Source organism: Colossoma macropomum, unplaced genomic scaffold (genome assembly GCF_904425465.1).
Source record: "Colossoma macropomum unplaced genomic scaffold, Colossoma_macropomum, whole genome shotgun sequence".
Classification (NCBI taxonomy): Eukaryota; Metazoa; Chordata; class Actinopteri; order Characiformes; family Serrasalmidae; genus Colossoma; species Colossoma macropomum.
This window is the reverse complement of record NW_023494786.1, coordinates 4704757-4728591: the sequence shown is the minus strand read 5'-3', so window position 1 is coordinate 4728591 and position 23835 is coordinate 4704757. Positions and strand designations below refer to the sequence as shown.

Sequence of the window (23835 nt, the reverse complement as noted above, 5' to 3'; positions counted from 1 at the left end):
GTCTAATGTGATATTTGTACTCTGTGTAGCCCTCAGTCTCACTGGTGGGTCAAACTGACCGAACATTATGTGTGCGATATAAACGTGCAGGGGGGAGCTGAAAACACGTTAAATTAGTCATTATCTATTCATATGTTAATTATTATGTAAATTAGTTCAGCCCAGCAGAAAATATTACACACTCCAAATTTTATTCAAAATGTTTCCCTGTATTTTTTAACTTTGACCCGAAGCGTAACAGGAAAGTTAAGAGAAAGATTCGAACTTTTATTATGTTCATTTTTACCGGGAGCGAAACGCTTTTAATTTGAAAACACCCCTCACAGGGACACGGGATGATTGACAGGTACCGGCTGCGAGGGGCGGGACGGTGGGCTCCCAGCGCTGCCATTGGCTCGTTTTGTTTTGCGGGCAGCCAGTGAGAGACCAGAGCGGGCAGCCAATCAGAGCGCCTTCAAGAGTCGTAACGGCGCAGGCGCAGAGATTTGAAAACAGAGACTCAGACGGAGAAGCAGAGCGGGTCAGTGAGGGATGATTGGGGATGAGTGAGGACGAAAAACGGGATTAATTCAGTCCTTTATTCACTCAGGCTGAGTTAATCTGCCGGGTTATTTAGCTCTGAGACTGTTTATCGGTCTAAACTTCCTCCTCCTGAACGTCGTCACAGTGAGCGGAGCTGTAACTGCGGTCAGTTCGGTGCTGCAGCGCTGATAAAGCCGGACTGTGTTTCTCAGCGAAGCCGCTTAAAGCCTCTTCATCTCTCCTTCATCGCTCACAGCGCTCGGAGTCTGTCTGAGGACTGAAATCAGGAGCGTTAAACTGGACCGGAGCGGAGCTTCAGCAGCTGCAGTTCGTCTCTGAGGTAAACAGCGCCGCTCGGCCGCTGTAATCCGGCGGAGATGTGGAGATTCCTGTAAAAAGTTCTGTGAAACCCGTTTAGCTGTTAGATGCGATGATCCGCGGTGAGAAGACACTTCTAAACACTCGCATTATACCGAGCTGAAGGCCGCTTCCTGATCCAATTCTCCCAGTCCACCTTAAAAGGAGCAGCGGTTAGTGTTACAACAGCAGGCAGCCGGAAAGGAACCGCTGAAATTTTCCCGGTCCACCTTAAACGATTCGAATTTTCTCCTTCCACTTCAAATTGTACAGCAGTTACACCAGAATAGCTACTGCACCGTTTAAGGTCGAATTTTCCCGTTCCACCTTAAGTAGTGCAGGAATTATTATTATAGCGCTTCAGCAGCCAGAATGTAACTCGTGGGATTTTCCTTTTCCACCTTAAATTGTCCGAATCCCCCCCCGTCCACCTTAAATGGTGCAGCAGCTACATTAGAATAAATCTTACAGCGTTGTTTAAGGTAGAATGTTCCTGTTCCACCTTAAAACATAAAGCCGTTAGGTCAGAATGTAACTGCCACATCATTTAAACTGGAATTTTCCCCTTCTACCTTAAACAGTTCGAAATTTCATGTTCTACCTTAAATGGTCCAGCAGTTACACCAGAATGGTGCTGATGCGTTGTTTAAGATATAATTCCCCTGTTCCACCTTAAATAGTAAGGTAGTTATTTTCAGCTTTTCAGGTAGTCAGAATGTTAACAGCTGCACTGTTTAAAGTGGAATGTTCCTTTTCCACCTTAAATAGTTTGAATTTTCCCATTCCACCTTAAATGGTGCAGCAGTTAGCTACACAACAACAACAGCTGCTGTAAATGTGGAATTTTCCTGTTCCACCTTAAACGGTTCCAATTTTGCACTTTCACCTCAAACGGTGCAGCAGTTACGTTCTACATTCCTGTCAGAACCCTTTTTGGTGCTCTATAGAACCACATAATACACTGAAGAACCATATCACCATGCAGAGAACCGTTTAAGCGTGCACATGGTTCTTTGGGTGTTTACGGCTCTAAGTGCCTTCACTAAATAACCCTTGAAGAACCATCTTAATCAGTGTCTACAAGTACTGATGTGTACAATATGTTCAGGAAAGCAGACTGTGCTGGGATAACAGTGTACATTATCGCTGACCGTGTGTGTCAATGACAGTTTTTAAAAACCTTATTAAAAAGGATATTATGTCCATTTTTATAGCTGCATATTCACTGAGCACTTCATTAAGTCCACCTCCTTGTTTCTACACTCACTGTCCACTTTTTTAGCTCCACTGACTGCATAGTTTCACTTTGTAGTTCTACAGTTACAGACTGTAGTCCATCTGTTTCTCTGCATACTTTGTTAGCCCCCTTTTACCCTGTTCTTCAGTGGTCAGGACCCCCATGGACCCTCGCAGAGCAGGTACTATTGGGTGGTGGATCATTCTCAGCACTGCAGTAACACTGACGTGGTGGTGGTGGTGTGTTAGTGTGTGTTGTGCTGGTCTGAGTGGATCAAACACAGCAGTGCTGCTGGAGTGTTTAAATACCTCAGTGTCACTGCTGGACTGAGAATAGTCCAACTACCAAAAATATCCAGCCAGCATCGTCCTGTGGGCAGCGACAGATGAGCTGTCGTCTTTGACTTTACAGAGAGGAGTGTCTGATAGAGTGGACAGTGAGTGGACACAGTGTTTAAAACCTTGTACCAGACTAATTTCAGATTAAACGGGCATCTACTCAGACATCCAGAGAAACCTGATCTGATCTGATGGAGTGAAAATCTGCAGCTCTGGTTTTGAGAATAAAGTGTGTTTATTGGGTCAAAGTGTTTTTTTTCTTCACTGTCCTTTATGAATTTGTGCCACTAACGACTCTAAATGTCTTTCTCAGACAGTGATGGCGCTGCATCCGGCCAAGAGAGAGGCGCTGGTGGCGTGGGTGAGTCTGTTCTTCTGTTCTTATTGATCTGACTGAACTGTCAATCAAACGCCCTGATCAGATGTTCGATAACAGGTTCAGTATCAATAATAAACCACCGTCAGCAGGCAAAGCCAGACATCTGTGTGCAGCCTATTAAAGGGGGTGGGGCTTATGCGTCTGTGTACACCCTATCATAGTAAAGGACGGTGCTTGGGTGTCTGTGTGCAGCCTATCAGAGTAGAGTGAGTGGGTAGGGGCGTGGCCTATCCAACTAAGTTCACTCTGTCCATTTGTGTATTGTGTAGTTACACTGTTCTAAACTTTAATACATGAAATATTGAAAACCGTCAGAAGTCAAAACCTGAAAGTGTGTGAGTGTGCGTGCGAGTGTTTAAATGGCCTAATGTTTAACGTTGTAAATGGTGTTCCTGCTGCAGGTGAACAGTCTGGACCTGGGCGAACGTGTGGAGAGATTCGCTGACCTGCAGGATGGCCGGCTGCTCCTAAAACTCACCTATAAACTGTGAGTTCAGTCACTCACAGAACTGCTGGCTTACAGCCTTTTATTATACGGCTGATTTATTGTTTCCTGAAAATGCTTTCAGTTGGTGAAACTCAGACCAGAGCACGAAAACTGGAGCAGTGAATTTGGAAAAATGTTGCTTATCATTATTACTGTTAATAGTATAGTATTAATATATATATTAATTTATAGTATAGTAGTCGTAGTGATAACGAGTGAAGAGAAGTTGGTGTGTATTATAACATAACCTTTGATATTTTAAACTCATTGTAAAATATAAACTTATTACTGAGTCAAAAATGTAATATGGGTGAAGATTAATCTACTTTATTTAAATTAACATTTCCTTTTGTTGGAACCGTTAATTGATTTATTATAAAACGGGTAGTTCCGGTCGTAAAATCTGATTGGCGAGTCAATTCTGTATCACTGCGCCACGGCATTAAAAACCCCCTCTGCTGTTAATGGATCACCTTTGACTCTAACGCTGATCCACGAAGCACCGAGTGTGCTGTTGAAGTAAGAACCCGGTTCTGTTTAAACTGAGAGGCTGATAGCTTCTGTTCTTATCTAGAAGCTGGTCAGTTAGCTGACAGGCTAAAAGATAGCAAACATGCTAAACAGCTCCATCATTAATATCACAGGCTTGAAATAAAGTACTTACGGTCTGATTTACTGTAAAACTGCAGTATAAAAGTCTAAAAATGTCACTTGAATGTTTTACACACTTCAAATGTCCATGTTTCAGTCAGAAGTCACGTCAAACCCAGACTGAGTCCCAAAACGGCTCTGTACTCCCTAAATAGTGTTCTAGCTATGAAAGTTTAGAAATTCTAGCCTCTACAGCCAAACAGTGCCTCATTTATCGAGTGTAAGTCCCAAATGACTGCAACACCGTGCTCTAAAGGAACTACATTTCTTGGCAGGATACTTTTTTATGTTGAGTATTATTAATTAAACCTTTTATCGTTTTTAGAAAATAATTTATCATTCTTCATGTTGGCCGTTTGTATAAACGCAATAAGCCACTTGAGGTTGTGCGTTGGATTTTATTTACTTCGCTTCACGTTGTGCCTAAGAACACCCACCTCGTGGTAAAACCACAGTGATGCATGGCCTCTCGAGGCTTATTGATTTATTAAAACACCCATGGAAACTTGAATGAAGCATGTTAGCATCCGATTGCTAATCTTAGCTTGCACTGCACTAGCTTCATGAGAAAGCTTTGAGAGTTGAAAAGGGATGAGGAGGTTGCTGAAAGGTGACGGGTATCGGCCCCAAAATACTGATTAGAAAATGTGTTCATTGAGGCACATCAGATGTCTTGGGCCGTGTTCACACTGCCAGCCCAAATCTAATATTGGCAGATCCAGATTGATTTTTGATGGTCTGGACAGCAAATAAACCACATGAACTCTGATTTTTGCCAGTCAGATCCAAACAACATTTGCAGATGTGTCTCAGTCTGGACGCTCAAATCAGATTTCAGAGTGTCTTTTTCGTCACTCACAACACAACAAACAGCGACAGTGTCAAATCCAGAGTGATGAAGTGCTGGGATTCAGGAAGAGCTCCAAAGATTTATGATTATGAAGAGAGTTCTGAAGAGTTTGGAGGGGAGATGATGCTCCACCATCTCTCCTGCATCTGTGTTTGAAATCCGCATCACCAGCGTGGCTACATAGTTACTGATGCCCACATAGTTACTGACAGCCACGTTGTTACCACCGCAACCCATGCAGATAGACTGGTGATGTCTGGACACACACATCTGATCTGATCACTCAAATAACAGAGTGGACAGTCGCCTCAAAAGACTTGATTTGAGAAACGAATCCGATTCGCCTGCAGTCTGAACACCTGAAGGTGTAATTTGTACTGGTTCCTGTGGAGAATCACTCAGTAATGTTTGTTTATTTGAGCGGGTTCTGTCGTCAGTTGGCAGTGAGCCAGCTAATCAGCTGATTTGGCCACTTTAGGCCTTTAATAGTTCCATGCAATTAATGATCAGCTAAGTCACGATTGTGACAGTTGTTGCTTTATATACTCCAGGATGTGTCTGCAGGGTAAATAACTGTTCTGTCCCCTGATTGGTTCCTGTAGGAAGGGGGAGGAGCCCAGCCAGGCTCCTGTAGACCTGCCCCAAGAACAGAGATGGTCCATCGTCTCTGATTTCCTCCACGGTGCGTTTCAGAGCTGCGTTTCTGATCTTCTGTTTGTGTTCTGATGGTGAAACTGAGCTGAAGTGAAGAATCTTTTCCTCCTGCAGGCGTCTGTCAGGAACAGCTTGTTCTTCCCTCAGGAGAACCCACCTCCAACAGAGAACAGCTGGAGCTCCAGCTCGCCAAGGTTTGTTTGTTTGTGTTTCTGACCAGGTCAGTTTATAGATCACTGCACTGCTTTAGCTAAAGTAAACTTGCAGCTGGCTTTAATAGGAGGATTATGATAAATATACAAAACTTTGGAATGTGTTTTCAGGAGTTGTGAATTTAAATAGATTTGTGAATTTAAATAGATTTTGGGGGATTTTTTTTTTAAGTAAAAAAACACTTAAATATGAAACTTTAGCTTGTTTCAATGTACAGCATGCTGAATTTAAGCAAATCTGAGATGAAAGTTTTGCACACTATTTTTATTCCTCATCATTTCAAGTTAATAAATAGTAGCTTTGCAATTTGTGTTTGCAAATGTGTAATTTGGTGGATGGTGACAAGACGTTTTCATATGACTGTGTGTGGAGCTCACTGTGTCTGTTTGTGTGCAGGTGGTTCTGCTGCTGTGCTACATCGGTCTAATTAACAACAAGCTGGTGCCTAAAGCTGAGTTTGAGACGGAAGTGAGTTTATATGCAGTTTTTAAGCAGTTTAATTCAGATTCTTTGTTCACACTGCAGTTTAATTCAGATCCTTTGTTCACACTGGAGATTAGTTCAGATTCTTTGTTCACACTGCAGATTAATTCGTCTGTTCACACTGCAGGTTGATTCAGATTCTGTGTTCACACTGCAGTTTAAATCAATGTACACTTAGCACTGATTTACAGTCCTTGCTGTGATTCATGACTGAGGTGTTTCACATCTGTAGCCTGATAGGCTACCTTAATGTTAGCTTAGCAGCTACACACCCAGACAGCGCCGCCCTTCACAGCACAGGCTTGGTTCTGAAACGTGGTGCTCTGATGATGATGAATGTAGCTGAAGGTTCTTTGGAGAGAGATTAGTTAACAGGCCAAACATGCCACACTGCAGCACGGCGTAGCTAACTGATGCTAAAATAACACCCATTTGGTGGAAAGCGTGAAGTCCGGTGACTCGAGCTGAAGTGGAATGTGTTCTGCGGTATGTGTGTGCAGATGGTTCTGATGCGTGTAGCTTGTAGTCGTGGCTGAGCTGTTTTTTCTGGCTCTGATTTACCCCCTTTTTGTTTTAGCGCCACCTGTTGATGAGCTCCTACACCTCCAATCAGAGAAAATGAAAGGGTGCCGTGTGTTTATCTGTTCAGATATGGAATAGAAGTTGGACATTTCATCATAATTTTAAATGTCTTTTTTAAAATGCGGTCATCATTTTTACATACTCCAGGATACCTTATCACCAACATACAGCCTTTACTATCAGTGCTTTTAAATAATGAAAATAATCTTGTCCTGACGTTTCTCTCTCTCTATCCATCACTCTCTCTTTATCAGCTGCAGATGGCATCAATGTTACGTCATGTCCAGCAAGGGGAGAATGGCTTCTCTCTGTCTGAGGGTCTAGATAAACTTCTCACTGTCAGCCGTAAGTCTTTATTGACCACACTGACTGTCCACCTGTACTGTCTGTTCTCTGTAGGACAGGACAGGGTCATTCAGGGTCAAATCAAGTGTGATGTTCCACTGACCTCGGGTCTAATCAATCATGATATAATCCGTCACGTTTGGAGTCCAGTTTAGCTTCTTCAGTTCAGTTTAATTCAGTTCAGCACTGTGTTTGTCTAAAGAGTCTGCAGTGTTCAGCTACACAGTGAAGGTCAGTTCATGTTTAGAGCTCACAGTGAGTCACACTGTGTCCTAAACCATCTACAATCTGCTCCACCTTCATGAAGACCTGGATGAGTTTTGAGTGGACTGAGAGAAGTTTGGGGGATTTATTTACAGGAAAGATTTGAGTGAGTGACTATTGACTTCTACTGTGAGCTCGAGTAGTCTTGTATCTCCAGCACTAAACTAAAGGAGCTAAATTTGAACACCAAACATGACTCAACTGATCAGGTTTATCTGGAGAAACTGTAAATCTGACTTCCTTTTACCTTTTTATAGAGATTAACCCATCAAATAATGTTTTTAAAGGGGTCATCATACCTTTTAACCACTCTGGTTATAATTTCTTTCTTTCTCTCTCCTCTCAGCGCTGATACACACCTCCTCCAGCAGCAGTGTATCATCTTACAGTGACGAAGGATCACCGTTTTTTACCCGATCTCGTTCTCCACTTGTTTCCTTCCTGGAGCTCAACACTGTGGCCTCCAGCTCTTTTGTTGGGTACTGATCTTCACAATGAAGTCTTCTCTTTTTACTTCTTCTGAAAACAGATCTAAACTCTTTACTGATGAGCATAGGCGATCCAGAATGACTCCAGAGTGAAATCTGATTGTGTTAGTCAAGAATATGGTCTTCTGCTGTAAAGTTCAGAGATGTGAGGTTTTCTTACTGCAGTCATTATACTGTTATGTCAGGTTCTGATTAGTGTTTTGACTGTGTGAGTGTCTCTATTCTCAGCTCTCCAATCCAGGAGATCATAAACACACCGCAGGTCCAGCTGAGGAGGCTTCGGAAGGAGCTGGCGCGCGAGGGTGACGTGAGGGACGAGCTGGAGCGAGAGCTTTCCGAGCACATCTCTACCATCTCTGAGAAGGGTGAATATTTACCTGCAACTACAGTAAAGTTCATCTGCTAATCTACAAAACACAAGCGTTCTGAGGATCAGTGTTTGTTGCGTTGATGTGGATTTTAATGGCTGGGTGTGTAATTTCTCCTCAGGGAAAACCCCAATATGTTAGTGTTTAAATTAAACAGTCCGTTCTCAGGGTAGCTCTATGGTTACACTTGTTTTATCAGTATAGAATGATGAGGGGCTGCAGACGATTTTCACTTAATACACATAAATTATTCTAAATATATTTTTTACATTCTGGTCACTGTTTTCTATATATATATATGCATTAAAGGGTGCCACAACAGTTCTTATTTACTCTTAAGGCCGTTACACAGAAAACCAAAATATTAAATTGTCTTATCTTTTGTTAATTAATGAGTTTATTTTAATGTTGCTGTGCATCACAAATGGACAGAAAATCCTTAAACTGCCTTCACTTCACACAAAACAGAAACTGACAGTGAGCAGGACGGCTTCCGCTTTGGAAAGGAGGTTATTATATAATGGCCTAATTGCAGTTGTTTGAGTTTATCTCCGCTCTTTAAGCTGACCACAGTCATTTTCCACGGTCGTGAGATTTCAGTCATGTCGTGCTGCAACCGTGTGAATTTAGGTGAGGTGTATTGAGGGAAATAAATGTAAATGAATGAAAGCAGTTTATGCTTCACTGAGATGCATCATGATGTCTGTTGTGTGTAATGTTTAGTTTGTTAGCTTTGTAACCAGTTCTGACATTGCTAGCACATATGCTAGCAAGGAGTTTTTGTTTTACATTTACATATTTATTTTTTGACCACTATGTTGGAACAGACCGTATTTCAAAATATTATCAAAAACTGTGAATTCGTATTATATATTATTATACATTGTATTATATATTGTTTGTATTACAACCTTTACACCAGTGCACTAAATCCAGTTGAACAGGACTGAATATGCTCTCTTAGTCAAACATGCAGTTAGCCAGTGCTACTGAAAATATCCACAACATGCCTCAAAGTCATATTGTGACTGTCACAATGATAAATATTGTCCTTGCTCAGCTGTAATTCTCAGGAACAAACGCAGCCTTGCCATGATTGGTTTGAGAGTTCATGTCACAGATGAAAAGAGGGCGATTAAAATGTCACATTTTCGCCATCTGAAAATTTGCGTTTGGTTTGCTAAATGCTTTCAAATAAATATAAATTGTATAAATAAATCTCAAACAGTAAAAAGCCATAAGCTGAATGAGCTTTTTCTGTAAAATCAGGGGAGAGAAATGAAGTTTGCTGAAATGTTTGAAGTGTGGTCGTCTGTAGTGGGGTGGACAATTAATCGTTATGAAAATATGCTTTTCTCAGCATATCATGGGTATCATGAGTACTTAAAGAACACCTGAACTGCATGTTTCATTACAAGCTGTTTAATTTGGCTTGGTGCAGTTTATGAAACATTGAAGAAAGCCGCTGTAGTTTGATGCAGATCACTCACGGTGAAAATGTCTAGAAATGTTGTTATAGATTTTGCTATATTGCCCACCCTTAGTGGTCTCAGAGATTGGGTTATTTTTAGGTGACTTGTGTGGCTAGTGGTGCAAAGTAGGACTGTCCAGTGTGGATTGTACTCAAAGGAAATGCCTGAAAAGGAACTGAAGGTTTGATGTCTTGATTCATTTTTTTTTCTCTCTTTCAGAGGGTCAGATCTCTCAGCTCCAGCACAGACTCCAGCGCTTGCTGAGGGACCAGGAGGAGCTTGAGAAGGAGCATAAATCTGCGCTGCTGGAGCTGCAGCAGAGGAATGAAGGGTCAGGACCACAGAGTCATTCATACGTTTATGCATGTACCTTTTTAAATTTTAGATTAGCAAAGTATGTAGCAAAGGTAACACTTGTACCTGGTTTGTAACAGGGTCCTCAAAAGAGTTCATGAGGTCCTAAAGCAGTGCCAAGATCTAAAAACGGACAACACCCAAAAAGATAGAAGAATTGATGAGCTGATGGAAGAGAATGGAACGCTGGCTGCACAGGTAGGGACTGACTGACTGTGTTCATCTCTTTACTTTCCTGTGTTGGTGTCTGTCTTGCTGCTAATCTGTTTCCATTGTTCATCATAAAAGTGTGCACAAAGTCCAGCGAAACAGATTCATGATGGTCAAACCAGACTGATGTGTTTTATTTTTAAGTTAAACTTTCCCTTTTATTATTACATACAATACTTTTTATCGTACCAACTGAATTACTTTAATATTACAAAGTATTGAAAAATTCTGTGACATTCAGGACCAATTGTATTGGTGTCAAAAATTGTGAGTTTGAGTTTGTCACTGACCTATCTCTGGTAATTACAGGTACGAAATGCTTTTGCCCAGCTGGCACGGGCTGAAGAGGAGGTCTCCAAACTAACAGTGGCCCATGAGTTGTCCCAAGCAGAGTGGGGGAGCAGAAGAGACTCCCTGCAGGAAGAGCTGAGCCAGGCCATCACAGACAGGGTGATTAAACGCTGTGGCTGATTGCTTATTTTTTTCTATGCACTGTGTCCCTCAACATCATCAGTTCTCAAGTAAATTCACAAAGTGCTTGAGAAATGTAGAACACTGTAAATTTTGCTTACATTTATTTATATTTGTAAGTTTATATGTTTTGTTTCCACATCAATGTCCAGGAATGCCTTAGTGAACAGATTCAGATCTTACAAGGCAAGATCTCAGTTTTAGAGGATGAGCTCTCCAAAGTGTCAGTACAACTCCAAGAAAAAGGTGAAGTTCTGGGGCCTGTTATGGAGGTGGGTATTGGTTTAATTTTGATATCTCTGATTAGGAAAACCCAATCATTTAAGCACCACCTTTTTGTTTTAGGTGGATATATGTACATATATGGGTGCAGCAGTAGCCTAAACAAACAGCTTTGTGTGTGTGTTACTATGAAGAATGTTTGGCGTCTTTAATGTTTCTTTTAAACACTTATGTGCATCCTGACAGAGGGAGAAACTGAAGCAGGAACTGGCAGACTTGTCATTAAAACTGTCCCAACTCGAAGAAACCATTTCCCGCCTCCAGAAAGAAAAGATAGATGTTGAGGTGATGTTGTCAGAAGAGAGAAGCTCTTTTGAAAGGGAAACCTTGCGATTGCAGGGATTGATTTCAGATCTTCAACAGGCAATAAACAGCATTCGGGCAGAGAGGGAGGCCCAGGAACAGACAGCAAGGGAAAAGCAAGAACTTCTTATTGCCCAAATAGCAGCTTTAGAAACTGATCTTAACCGTCTCCAACAGCTGGAAGTCCAGCTAACAGCAGAGATTGCCATCTCTGCAGAACTTCGCAAGCAGCGAGTGGAGCTAGAGGCAAAAGTAGCCTCCTTGGAGGACACTGTCAATATGCTACGATCCAAGTGCCAATGCATGGAAGTAGAGAGTGAAGCACAGCAGGAGACTCTCAATGTTCTCAGGGCTGACCTGCAGAAAGCTCAAGCCTCCCTAGTGGAATATGAAGAAAAGCTTGCAGACCATCAAAGAGTGGTAGATGAAAACACTAATCTCCGTGCCAGAATCTCTGCTTTGGACAACACTGTTGCACTTCTGCAAAATGAGATTGATACAGAGAGAAAAAGAGGAGATGAGGTTCTTGCAGCAAAAGAGCAGCAGAAATCTCTAATGGAGGAAAAGTTCCAAAAACAAGAGGAAAGGGCTCATGAAATGTTTATAGAACTAGAGACTCTGAGTCAGGAACTCCGCAAGACGAAGCAGCAGAAACTCCATGCTGAATCATGTATAGAAAAGCTTACAGAAGAGGGACGAGTACTTGCAGCCAGTCTCACAGAAGAACGAGATCAGGCCCAGTTACAACTGGTGGTAGTAAGGAAAGCCAAAGATGAAGCTGAGTTGGAACTACAGCGTATCATTGCTGAGCATCACAGTAAAATATGTCAGTTAAAGACTGACATGAAGAGCATCCAAGATGGGCACCAGAAAGAACTAGAGGCTTTGCAGACAGAGAAAGAGCAGATCTTCTCAGTCAACCAGTCTCTTCAGATGGAGTGCCAGAGCTTGCAGACAGAGATTACGAAGCAACAGGAGGCACTCTGTGTGCTCAAGGCTGACCTGCAGAGCTCCCAAGATGGATACCAGCAACATTTAGAGATGTTGAAAAATCAGGAAGAGCAACTCTCTTCAGTCAACCAATCCCTCCAAACTGAGTGCCGGAACTTGCAGGCAGAGATCAAGGGCCGACAGGATATTGTGAATACTTTGACAGCTGACTTGCAGAACACACAGAAAAGGCACCAGAAAGATCTGGAGACATTTATGAAGGAGAAAGACCATTTGTCCTCTGTCAACCAGTCCCTCCAGAATGAGTGCCAGAGCCTGCAGGTAGAGATCAAGGAGCAACGGGAAGAACTAAATGTGCTCAAGGCTGACCTGCAGAACACCAAAGAAGGGCACAAGAAAGATTTGGAGATCTTGATCAGTGAGAAGGACCATCTGTCCTCAGCCAACCAGTCCCTCCAAATTGAGTGCCAGAGCCTGCAGGTAGAGATCAAGGAGCAACGGGAAGAACTAAATGTGCTCAAGGCTGACCTGCAGAACACCAAAGAAGGGCACAAGAAAGATTTGGAGATCTTGATCAATGAGAAGGACCATCTGTCCTCAGCCAACCAGTCCCTCCAAATTGAGTGCCAGAGCCTGCAGGTAGAGATCAAGGAGCAACGGGAAGAACTAAATATGCTCAAGGCTGACCTGCAGAAGACCCAGGAAGGGCACAAGAAAGAATTAGAGATCTTGATCAATGAGAAGGAGCATTTCTCATCTGTCAACCAGTCCCTCCAGAATGAGTGCCAGAGCTTGCAGGCAGACATCAAGGGGCAACAGGAGGCTCTAAATACCCTGAAGACTGATCTGCAAAACACCCAAGAAGGGCACAAGAAAGAATTGGAGATCTTGATCAGTGAGAAGGAGCATCTGTCCTCTGTCAACCAGTCCCTCCAAATTGAGTGCCAGAGCCAGCAGGCAGAGATCAAGGGGCAACGGGAAGAACTAAATGTGCTCAAGGCTGACCTGCAGAACACCAAAGAAGGGCACAAGAAAGATTTGGAGATCTTGATCAGTGAGAAGGAGCATCTGTCCTCAGCCAACCAGTCCCTCCAAATTGAATGCCAGAACTTGCAGGCAGAGATCAAGGGGAAACAGGAGGCTCTAAATACCCTGAAGACTGATCTGCAAAACACCCAAGAAGGGCACAAGAAAGAATTGGAGATCTTGATCAGTGAGAAGGAGCATCTGTCCTCAGTCAACCAGTCACTCCAAATTGAGTGCCAGAACTTGCAGGCAGACATCAAGGGGCAACAGGAGGCTCTAAATACCCTGAAGGCTGACCTGCAGAACACGAAAGAAGGGCACAAGAAAGATTTGGAGGCACTCATGAAGGAGAAGGACCATCTGTCCTCTGTCAACCAGTCGCTCCAGAATGAGTGCCAGAGCCAGCAGGCAGAGATCAAGGGGCAACGGGAAGAACTAAATGTGCTCAAGGCTGACCTGCAGAACACCAAAGAAGGGCACAAGAAAGAATTGGAGATCTTGATCAGTGAGAAGGAGCATCTGTCCTCAGCCAACCAGTCCCTCCAAATTGAATGCCAGAACTTGCAGGCAGAGATCAAGGGGAAACAGGAGGCTCTAAATACCCTGAAGACTGATCTGCAAAACACCCAAGAAGGGCACAAGAAAGATTTGGAGACATTCATGAAGGAGAAAGACCATCTGTCCTCTGTCAACCAGTCGCTCCAGAATGAGTGCCAGAGCCTGCAGGTAGAGATCAAGGAGCAACGGGAAGAACTAAATGTGCTCAAGGCTGACCTGCAGAACACGAAAGAAGGGCACAAGAAAGAATTGGAGATCTTGATCAGTGAGGAGTGTTTGTCCTCAGTCAACCAGTCCCTCCAGAGTGAGTGCCAGAGCTTGCAAGCAGACATCAAACGGCAACAGGAGGAACTAAATGTGCTCAAGGCTGACCTGCAGAGCACCCAAGATGGGTACCAACAGGAGTTGGATACCTGGAAGAAGGAAAAGGAGCATCTTTCTTCAGTCAACCAGGCTCTTCAGAGTGAGTGTCAGAATTTGCAGGCAGAGAACAAAGGTCAGCAGGAGATTCTGAAAACCCTAAGAGCTGACCTGCAGAACACCCAAAATGTGTACCAGCAAGAGTTGGATACCTTGCAGAACGAACAGAAGCATCTCTTTTCAGTCAACCAGGCTCTTCAGAGTGAGTGCCACAGCTTGCAAGAAGAGATCAAGGGGCTACAGAAAACCCTGGATAGGTATCAAAAAGATGTGAAAACTTTGCAGAATGAAAAGGAGCATCTCTCTTCAGTCAACCAGTCTGCCCAAAGTGATTGCCAGAACTTGCAGGCAGAGATCAAGGGGCAACAGAACACACTGGATAGGTATAAAAAAGATGTGGAAACTTTGCAGAATGAAAAGGAGCATCTCTCTTCAGTCAACCAGTCTGTCCAGAATGAGTGCCTGAGCTTGAGGGCAGAGAATAAGGGTCAGCACGAGACTCTGAAAAGCCTAAAAGCTGACCTGGAGAACACTCAAAATGGGTACCAGCAAAAGTTGGAGACCTTGCAAAAGGAGCAGGAGCATCTCTCTTCGGTCAACCATTCTCTCCAGAGAGACTGCCAGAGCTTGCAGGCAGAGATCAAGGAGCTACAGGACACCCAAGATAGATATCTAAAAGCTGTGGAATCCTTGCAGAAGGAGAAGGAGCAACTCTCTTCAGTCAACCAGTCTGTCCAGAGTGAATGTCAAAGCTTACAGGCAGAGAGCAAAGGGCAACAGGAGGAACTAAATGTGCTCAAGGCCGACCTGCAGAACACACAAGATGAATACCAACGAGAGTTGGAGACCTTTAAGAAGGAAAAGGAGCATCTTTCTTCAGTCAACCAGTCTCTCCAGAGTGAGTGCCAGAGCTTGCAGACAGAGATCAAGAAGCTCCAAAAAACCCAGGAGGACATGGAAACCTTGCAGAAGGAAATGGAGCAACTCTCTTCAGTCAACCAGTCTGTCCAGAGTGAATGTCAAAGCTTACAGGCAGAGAGCAAAGGGCAACAGGAGGAACTAAATGTGCTCAAGGCCGACCTGCAGAACACACAAGATGAATACCAACGAGAGTTGGAGACCTTTAAGAAGGAAAAGGAGCATCTTTCTTCAGTCAACCAGTCTCTCCAGAGTGAGTGCCAGAGCTTGCAGACAGAGATCAAGAAGCTCCAAAAAACCCAGGAGGACATGGAAACCTTGCAGAAGGAAATGGAGCAACTCTCTTCAGTCAACCAGTCTGTCCAGAGTGAATGTCAAAGCTTACAGGCAGAGAGCAAAGGGCAACAGGAGGAACTAAATGTGCTCAAGGCCGACCTGCAGAACACACAAGATGAATACCAACGAGAGTTGGAGACCTTTAAGAAGGAAAAGGAGCATCTTTCTTCAGTCAACCAGTCTCTCCAGAGTGAGTGCCAGAGCTTGCAGACTGAGATCAAGGGGCAACAAGATGCTCTGAATACTCTGAAGGCTGACTTACAGAACACTCAAAAAAGGCACCAAAAAGATTTGGAGACCTTCATAAAGGAGAAAGACCATTTGTCCTCAGTAAACCAGTCCCTCCAGAATGAGTCCCAGAGTTTGCAAGCAGAGATTAGAGGGCAACAAGAGCAGCTAAATGTGTTTAAGGCTGACCTGCAGAACACCCAAGATGGGTATCAACAGGAGCTGGAGGCTTTGAAGAAGGAGAAGGAGAATCTCTGCTTAGTCAATCAGTCTCTTCAGAGTGAGTGTCAGATCTTGCAGGTAGAGATGAAGGGACAACAGGAGGCTCTGAATATTGTAAAGGCTGACATGCAGAAAACTCTTGATCAGTATAAAAAGGAACAAGAGGCCTATCAGAAGGACAAAGAACATCTCTTTCAGTGAACCAGTCTCTTCAGAGAGAGTGTGATGCCTCTCAAAGATTGGGAGCAGAGTTGGAGTTGAAGCTACGTGAGCAGAAGGAATCAATCCTTGCCCTGAAGGAGGCTGCCCAACAAAGAGAGAGGCAGAGCCAAGAACTACAGGAGCAGCTGAAGCTGAAGACTGAAGCAGTGGAGCACTACAAAGAGCAGGTTGGGAACGGCCCTTTATTTGGTTTTCTGAAGAGTAATTTTTTTAACAGAGGATGCCAATTGATCAAAGTACACCCTTTCCCAACAATGTAAAGAACCTGAAATGCAGTTCCTCTTTGCTGTGTTTCCTAACAGGTGGAGAAAGCGAAAATGCACTACAACGGTAAAAAGCAACTGCTGGTGGAGGAACAGGAGGCGCGGCAGGCTTTGCAGGTTTCTCTTGAGACCGCTGTGAGTGAGGTGAAGGCCCTGAAGGCTGAACTGAAACTGTCCTCTATGGAGCTGGAGAAAACAAAGATGTCTGAGAAGAATTTATTGGTCAAGGTCCAGAGCCTGGAGACCCAGGTTAGTGTAATTCTTTTTTTCTTTTTTGGAGTTTAGTAACAAAACAAAGATTAGTTCCAGCTGTTTTTAAGGTTAACATCTTAGTTGTTGGCTTTTATGATGAGGGAACTTAACAGATTAAAAAAAAATGTGTATGAATGGACACTAGTTATACCTAAATGTTAATTATCTTATAGCTTTAGATCAATATCTTATCAGTTAACATTGTAATTTTATTACATTTGTTGAGGCTTGCTAGCTTGTGAACTTAATGAGGTGGATCCTTGTTTCAGATGGACTATGCAGATCGTCAGTTAAGAGAACAAAGGAAGCAGGCAGGTCAGGGTGCTCAGGTGAAACACAGAGAAAGTCTTTACCTGAAAGTCCCAGCAGAGGTGCAGAACACCAGCACTGACAGCCTGGAACTCGATCTGGAGGATTCTCTCAATGTTGGAGGGTAACTCACTCTGCCCTTTCTGTAAATATAATAAGTATCCTTCACATTTGGAACCTTATGTTCAACCAGGCTCTCACTTTTGGTCTCTCAACAGTAAGCCAGCAGTGCCAGGTGAATCCAGCACTCCATTGGTCCGCAGTTCTGAGCGACTGGCTTCAAAGCGACGTGCCCAGGAAAGAGGCTCTCTGGAGACTCTCTACTTCACTCCCATGAATCCACGGAGCAAGAGCCATGATGCTGCCAACCACCAAAACAAACTGGAAAGCAGCATCACATCTCTGGGTGACCTCACTCTTGACTCCACTAAGAAGCTGACTTCTTCTGTCCGAAGACGTCGCACCACCCAGGTCATTAACATCACCATGACGAAGGTAGAGATCTCTTAACAAAAAACAGCTTTTATTACTTTTCCCTCCTTCCAGTTTTTTCTTTAATTAAAATCAGGGCTTTTTGGTTGATGCTCATGTAACTAATTTGATAGATGGCACAATGTGGTCAGGTAAACATAAATTAAAGCCAGACTTCAGAAAATTTATTTTTAGCTTATTTTTAGTTTTCAGTCCATGTATACTGTTAATCTGGTCTTCTCCACAACTGCACGAGTGTGGAAGCAGAACCACACAAACCATCATGTCGGGCTCAAGGACATAACGTTTTGTTCTGCAGAAAACCCCTGGTGGTGCTGGTGGAGAAGCAGAAGAGTCCTTCTACAGCCTGCACACCACACAGTCCCAACCTAACCTAGCATCCCAAAAAACCCGCCCCGTTTCCATGGAGATCTTCGAGGAGCCGGGTGCAGCGAACTCCAGCGACAAACTTCTTGGCTTGCCCGGATACCGCCGAAGCAACGTGCACGGAAATGCTCCTCCACGGGGTGAGTGCCACCTGTTGTTCAGCATAAAAGCTTCTTCTCCATTGCAGGCCTGAACATTTCTGGGCATGGATAGAAACTTTTCCAGTAGGTTCTAGATTACTGTCCAGTTTCTTAGGTGCTCCCTAGTCCTGAATTAGCACAACAAATGAGAAATAAACAAAGAACGGAAGGTGTTGGCTGTGGTCTTCATGGGTTTCTGTTTTTGTAATGAACTAAAAATTGCTGTGTAACTTTGTGCGTGTGTAGCCCCGAGCACGTTCTGTGTGGGAGCAGAGTATGAGCCGGAACATGTTGCTGATGATTGGATGCGTATCGCGGAGCTCCAGTCACGGAACAAAGCCTGTTTACCGCACTTGAAGAGCAGCTACCCTCTGGAGTCCAGGGTACGTATGTGTGTTTGTGTTGCCCTGCCCATCCACTGTTTTCACTCTAATATTCCATTCACTCAAGCAGACTTTTCTTTCATGTTACTTGTGTATTTTGCTTTTCAAATCATTGCTTTTCACCGATAAAACACATTGTTCATATGATCCACACAGTCATTCAGACTGTAATACACTTCAGGAAGTGTAGGGGGTGATATGATATTTAATTGCTTGTTTGTTGTGCTCTTTCAGCCCAGTCTGGGATTCTCCACTCTTCCGATAACTGATGAGGATGTCCGTTTTGGAGATCCAGAAGAGACGATCCGGCGTGCCTCCATGGTCCCGAGTCAGCTTTCTGAATCTCTTTCATCCCACCGACTGTCCCTGGCTCCACCCCCAGCTAGCAGAGACCATGCCTCCTCTCAGCCACAACGTTACAGCATGCTGCCGGGTCAGATTAGTGCAGGAACCGCGGTTCATCGTTCATCTCAGGTCTCCAGAGCTTCCACCAAAATCCACGAGGTCCGCTCAGTCCGAAGCCCGCTGGCCCCCAAACGGCCTGCCGGTCACCTTCAGGACCAGGACACCCCCGAGGTAAAGCACCTGCACCAAACTGAGCCAGACTACACTCACCGAAACACTCTGTCTCTGCTTTGCTGTTATTGCTTCATACAGTACGGCCTAATAAAGTTTTTAGAGCACGTATGCAGGAAACATTAATAATTAAAATTCATAGACTAAAGCCGTTTGAATGACTGGTACTTCCACCTCTTTCAAAGTAAGTACACACTTCAGTGCATCAGTTTCTATCTCTTCAGTAGGATGCAAACTTTTATGGAGCTAAACGCTATCGAGTAACCTGCTCAGGATTGTGCTACTTGCTATCAGTGATATTTTTCCATTTAAAAAAAATATAAATGTGTAGAAAAAGACTAAGATTACAGCAGTCATACAAAAAAATATCAACAATTAATGATAAATAACAATATGGAAAAAACAATCATTAAACACTGTATTCTGATAGTCTAGATCATTTTTGATAATATATTTTTAAATGAAAACATTCAGTAGTTGCAGATCTTAAGGGTTTTAAAATGCATAATGCTGTGGTGATTCAGCTGTATTGACTTTGGATTGTTTGAATTGATTATAATGAAGTATAATTATGTTCAAGTATGCTCTTTGGCCAAAGTGAAATTCTCAGGCTGTTTTTTTAAATGTAAAAATAAATAACTTCTTTATATTCCACTAGTTCAGAGAGTTCCTGCAATTACATTAATTCGGAGTATTTTTTGAAACAATTCAGAATTGCTCCATACAGTCACTTCCTTTAGACTGGTAACTAAATGAAACATGGAATCACAGATTTAGGCTCCTGTTGTGTAATTTTGTGATGTGCACTGACTAACACAGATATGTACAGCTTAATCTTTGTGTAATCTTCTGTTTTCTTTCTCTGTAGGCTAAGAAACTGGCGAGTTGTTTTCCGCGGCCGGCAACTCCTAAAAACAGGAACCTTCGATCTGCAGCCAGCAGCTCTCAGAACAGACCGCCTTCTCCTGTAAGTAGGGCTGAATGCTCCTTAATGTAGATTTGACACCTATATGTAGCAGGTGTGCACTTTTGCGTGTGTACATTGTGATAGAGGTTCAATATGGGAGATTACAAAGAATAAAAGTAGTGGGGGCAGTTTGTCTGCGGTAATCACACGTATATCTATATGTTCCTTCATGGAGCTTCTGAACACAGCAGGTTGATAAATATACAACAGCAGAATAGGATCACAGATTATTCACACAAATAAACATTCCTTTTTTCTCATTGTGGTTCAGGAAACCAGTCCACATACAGTGCTTTTGCAAAACAAGATGTTTGCCCATTTTAAGAAATAATGAAACATGTCTTTCAGTACTGCAGTACAACTTTTCTATAAAATGAGTAAAAAGTGTCTGGAAATCTGAAATTCTACAAGCAAACTCAATGGTCAATATTAGCTGTATTGAGTAGATTTAAGATTTTACTTTCCCGAGAGGTTATTCAGCGTCTCTGAATCTTTTTCGTTCATCTTTAGTTGTTTTACTCTAACATAAACCCTCATTAAATCCCCTTCAGTCACCGCATTAAACCAGGACCAGCTTTAAACCATTTTTCTGGTGGCCGTTTCTGTATGTTTGTTTGTCTATAGGCTGACCGCAGACAGTCAATGGCATTCGTAATCGATAACACCCCGAAGAAATCCGGCCGAGTGGACAGCAGGCTGCAGCGCGGCATCAACAAACTCCGCAACAGTGCCCGCAAGTCCCCCGCCGCCACCACCCGTCTGGGCCGGGCCGCTCCACTGGACCGACCGCAGAGGAAATCCCCGCGAAATCTCACCGCCAAATCGCCAAAGATCCCCACGAGCGCCAAGAAGGTACTTCAGGCTGAATTTTAACTCAGATTTTTACTTGAGTATTAATCAAAGCCTGCAGCGCCCTCTAGTGGACAGAGTTCAGACAGCTCATTATTCTTAAACCTTTACGTCACACTGCAGTTTTATATATATTATTTCTGACTGAAACGTTTGTAGAAACTGTGGAAACTGCAGAATGTAAACTTTCAATACAAACTACAGAGTTCATAAGTAAGAGATTTTTATTTCAGGACAAAAAAAACTTTTTTTGTTCTGTCGTCATTTTTGAGATTGAAACTGTGAGATTTTAATCTTTTCAAATGTAGTTTAAGTTAATGTGGAATTGCGTAATGTTTAAGTGCAGCTGAATAACTGTAATAATAAGACCTCTAAGGGTTAAACTGAGATCATGTACTTCAAGCAATCAATTATCCAATAGCCTCGTTTACGGTTTACTTCTTATTTTATTAATTTAAGAATTTTACATTTTGAAAATGTGAAGCTCTTATTTAATTACTGGAGGTCAGAGGTTCCATGGGAGCACATTCTTATTTATACGCTCAACATCAGATCAATCAGATTATCAGATGAATCGTAGTCTTTTCTGTGTCCAAACAGAATCAGAGCTTTGCTGGTCTTTAAAATGAAGCAGGTAAAGTGTGAGCTGAGATTAGTTACGCTACGTTTACACAGCAGGTAAAAGTGGCCCAAATCCAATCTTTTTCCTCACATGTAACACCAGATATGTGTCTGTGAACAGAAACACGCTGAATCTGACATTTTCAATTCCGATTTGAGACGCTTTCATATGTGGTACTGGAATCCAATACGTATCCGATCTGCAGCAGAGCGACTCAGCCTGAACAGCCAGATCGGAATTCATGCGACTTTTACGTCAGTCCAACTCAACATTTGTCATAGTTTCGCACTGCTGAGAGTCAAACATTTAGGCTGATGTTTCTGTACCAAAAAATTATTAGACACTTGTCGCAGCCGCTCCGTGTTCAAAGAGGTTTCGGACGAAACGGCCGAACGCAGCCGGAGGAGCCCGACTGTTCTGGCTGCCATGACTGTTCACCTCTGGATGAACCACGTGAAGCATTGTTCTTTTGCGCATGTGGGTCAGTTTAGGAGCTGATCTGTTCAGACTGATGTTGCAGGCACGTCACATTTAAAAGATAATTTGAACAGCCAAACAAAAAAATCGGACTTGGTGAGAATCAGATTTGGGCCACTTTTACCTGCTGTGTAAACGTAGCCTTAGTGTTCTGGTTGTCGTGGTGATGGTCACAGTGTGGTGGGGTGCTGGTCTGGGGTCAGTGTTAAAGGGGAAAGTGTTGTACAGCATGATAAACAACTTCTGTGAGAATCTCGATCAGGACGTTTCACAGAATTCCCACCGAAAAGAGTTTAAACTGAATGAACCAGCGTCCTCAGTAAATGATGACTGAATGAGTTTGCGATGCTTCTGCTGGTTATTTATGATGAATGTAAATAACTGTATTGAATATGCTCAGTCGTCCTGATCGGGGTTTAAATAGAGCAGTTATTATTGATTTATTTCTGTTATTAATTTAAACTGAAACTACGTTTCTCATTGATCTTTTTCTCTTTTTTTACAGCTGATGAAGTTCAGGATATTGTGAGAGGCAGTCCTTCAGCTCAACACTTAAATTTCTTTACAGTGGTGGTGATAGGAACCAGGGGTCGCCATGACAACACAAATATAGACATTTTATTTACTATCCAAAACCACCAGTGAACCTACACGAGTCTTCTGAGTTTATATGGAATGTTGATGATGAAAAATAGTGGAAAATCTGAAATAATAAGTTTTCTTTGGGGACTGTTTTGCCTCACAGCGCCCTGCATGTATCCTTCCACCATGAGTGGATTGAATGTATTGATGAGTGAGTATAAAGGTTGTAGAGCAGTGCTTCTCAACTCTGGTCCTGGAGGCCCATTGTCCACGTTTTAGTGCTTCTCCTGCTTTAACACACCCACTTTACCTCAGTAATGGGCTGTTAATCACTTGGACCAGGTGTGCTGGGAGCAGGGAAAACACGACAAAGTGCAGGACAGTGGGCCTCCAGGACCAGGGTTGAGAAACACTGTTCCAGAGCATGTAAAGGCTTTTCTCTAGAACCGTACGCCCATGCCAAGAACCATTCAGGAGCTTATTCGGTCACTGATTCGTACAGCTCAATTATAATTGTATTTATGGATAATTTTTATATGTGTAACCGCTCATAGTACTTTATGGATATAGATTAAATAATACAGGTTATTTTTGTTTGGATCTTATCATCTCGCTTTAATTGCGAGTATATCTGGGTCTCTAAATGCAGATTAATCAAAGTTAAGGGTAACCCTCAGTAATGATGGGTTAAAAAGCTCATTTAAAAGGTCTTTTAGGGCTTCAGTCTCACATTGTGAATGTGAGCGATTTGTTTGAAGTTTTCATTTTCTTTTGACTACATTTACTTCCTTTTCTCTGTTGTTTGTCTCTTTTTGTCTGTTGTAAATAAACAGTACCTGCTTTAAGCTGTGTTGAACTTTATTTTAAACTATTTTCACTTAGAAAATTACTGAAACACACATCACTAGGTGTGCCAAAATTTTGCATAGGACTGTATAAATATAACTAACATTACATTCTATAGACACTTTTTTTTGTTTTACACAGAATAATTTTGATGTAATAATGACATTCAGTGCATTTATTCAAATAATTTGTAAGTTCAATATTAAATTACTTAACTTTTCAGTATTAAAGGGTGATTTTATTTATTTATTTATTTTCATTTTTAAAGTTTCTTTGAGTTGTAGACCTTTTTTTCCACCCATTCATTTATGACTTATTCTCTGATCTTATGTATCTCAGCTGAGCATTGCTCATTAATACCTCTTTCACAGAGCACAAATATATATTTATTTATTGTGAAGGACAAATTTTGTCTCGTTTGTTAAACACATTTATAGACGTTCAACTGTTTTTATTTATCACAGTCACTGAACTTCTACGGTTTTTTTTCATTAATTTCTGTAAGAAAAACGGCTGAAAT

At 42.5% G+C, this 23835-nt stretch overlaps 1 protein-coding gene across 1 annotated transcript; it reads left to right on the top strand.

Moving 5' to 3' along the window:
- The first annotated feature begins 654 nt into the window (after nt 1–654).
- Nucleotides 655–23314, top strand: numa1 (nuclear mitotic apparatus protein 1). The gene is given in 24 exon segments (XM_036558317.1): nt 655–862; nt 2768–2815; nt 3235–3320; nt 5424–5503; nt 5590–5669; nt 6085–6156; nt 7008–7098; nt 7709–7841; nt 8079–8215; nt 9910–10021; nt 10125–10242; nt 10564–10704; nt 10878–10997; nt 11194–16162; nt 16165–16358; nt 16494–16703; nt 16976–17139; nt 17234–17510; nt 17806–18013; nt 18260–18396; nt 18631–18972; nt 19841–19939; nt 20564–20791; nt 22393–23314. Coding segments are annotated over 23 exon segments (8064 nt in total). The 5' UTR covers nt 655–862; nt 2768–2773; the 3' UTR covers nt 22417–23314.
- Nucleotides 23315–23835: the final 521 nt, after the last annotated feature.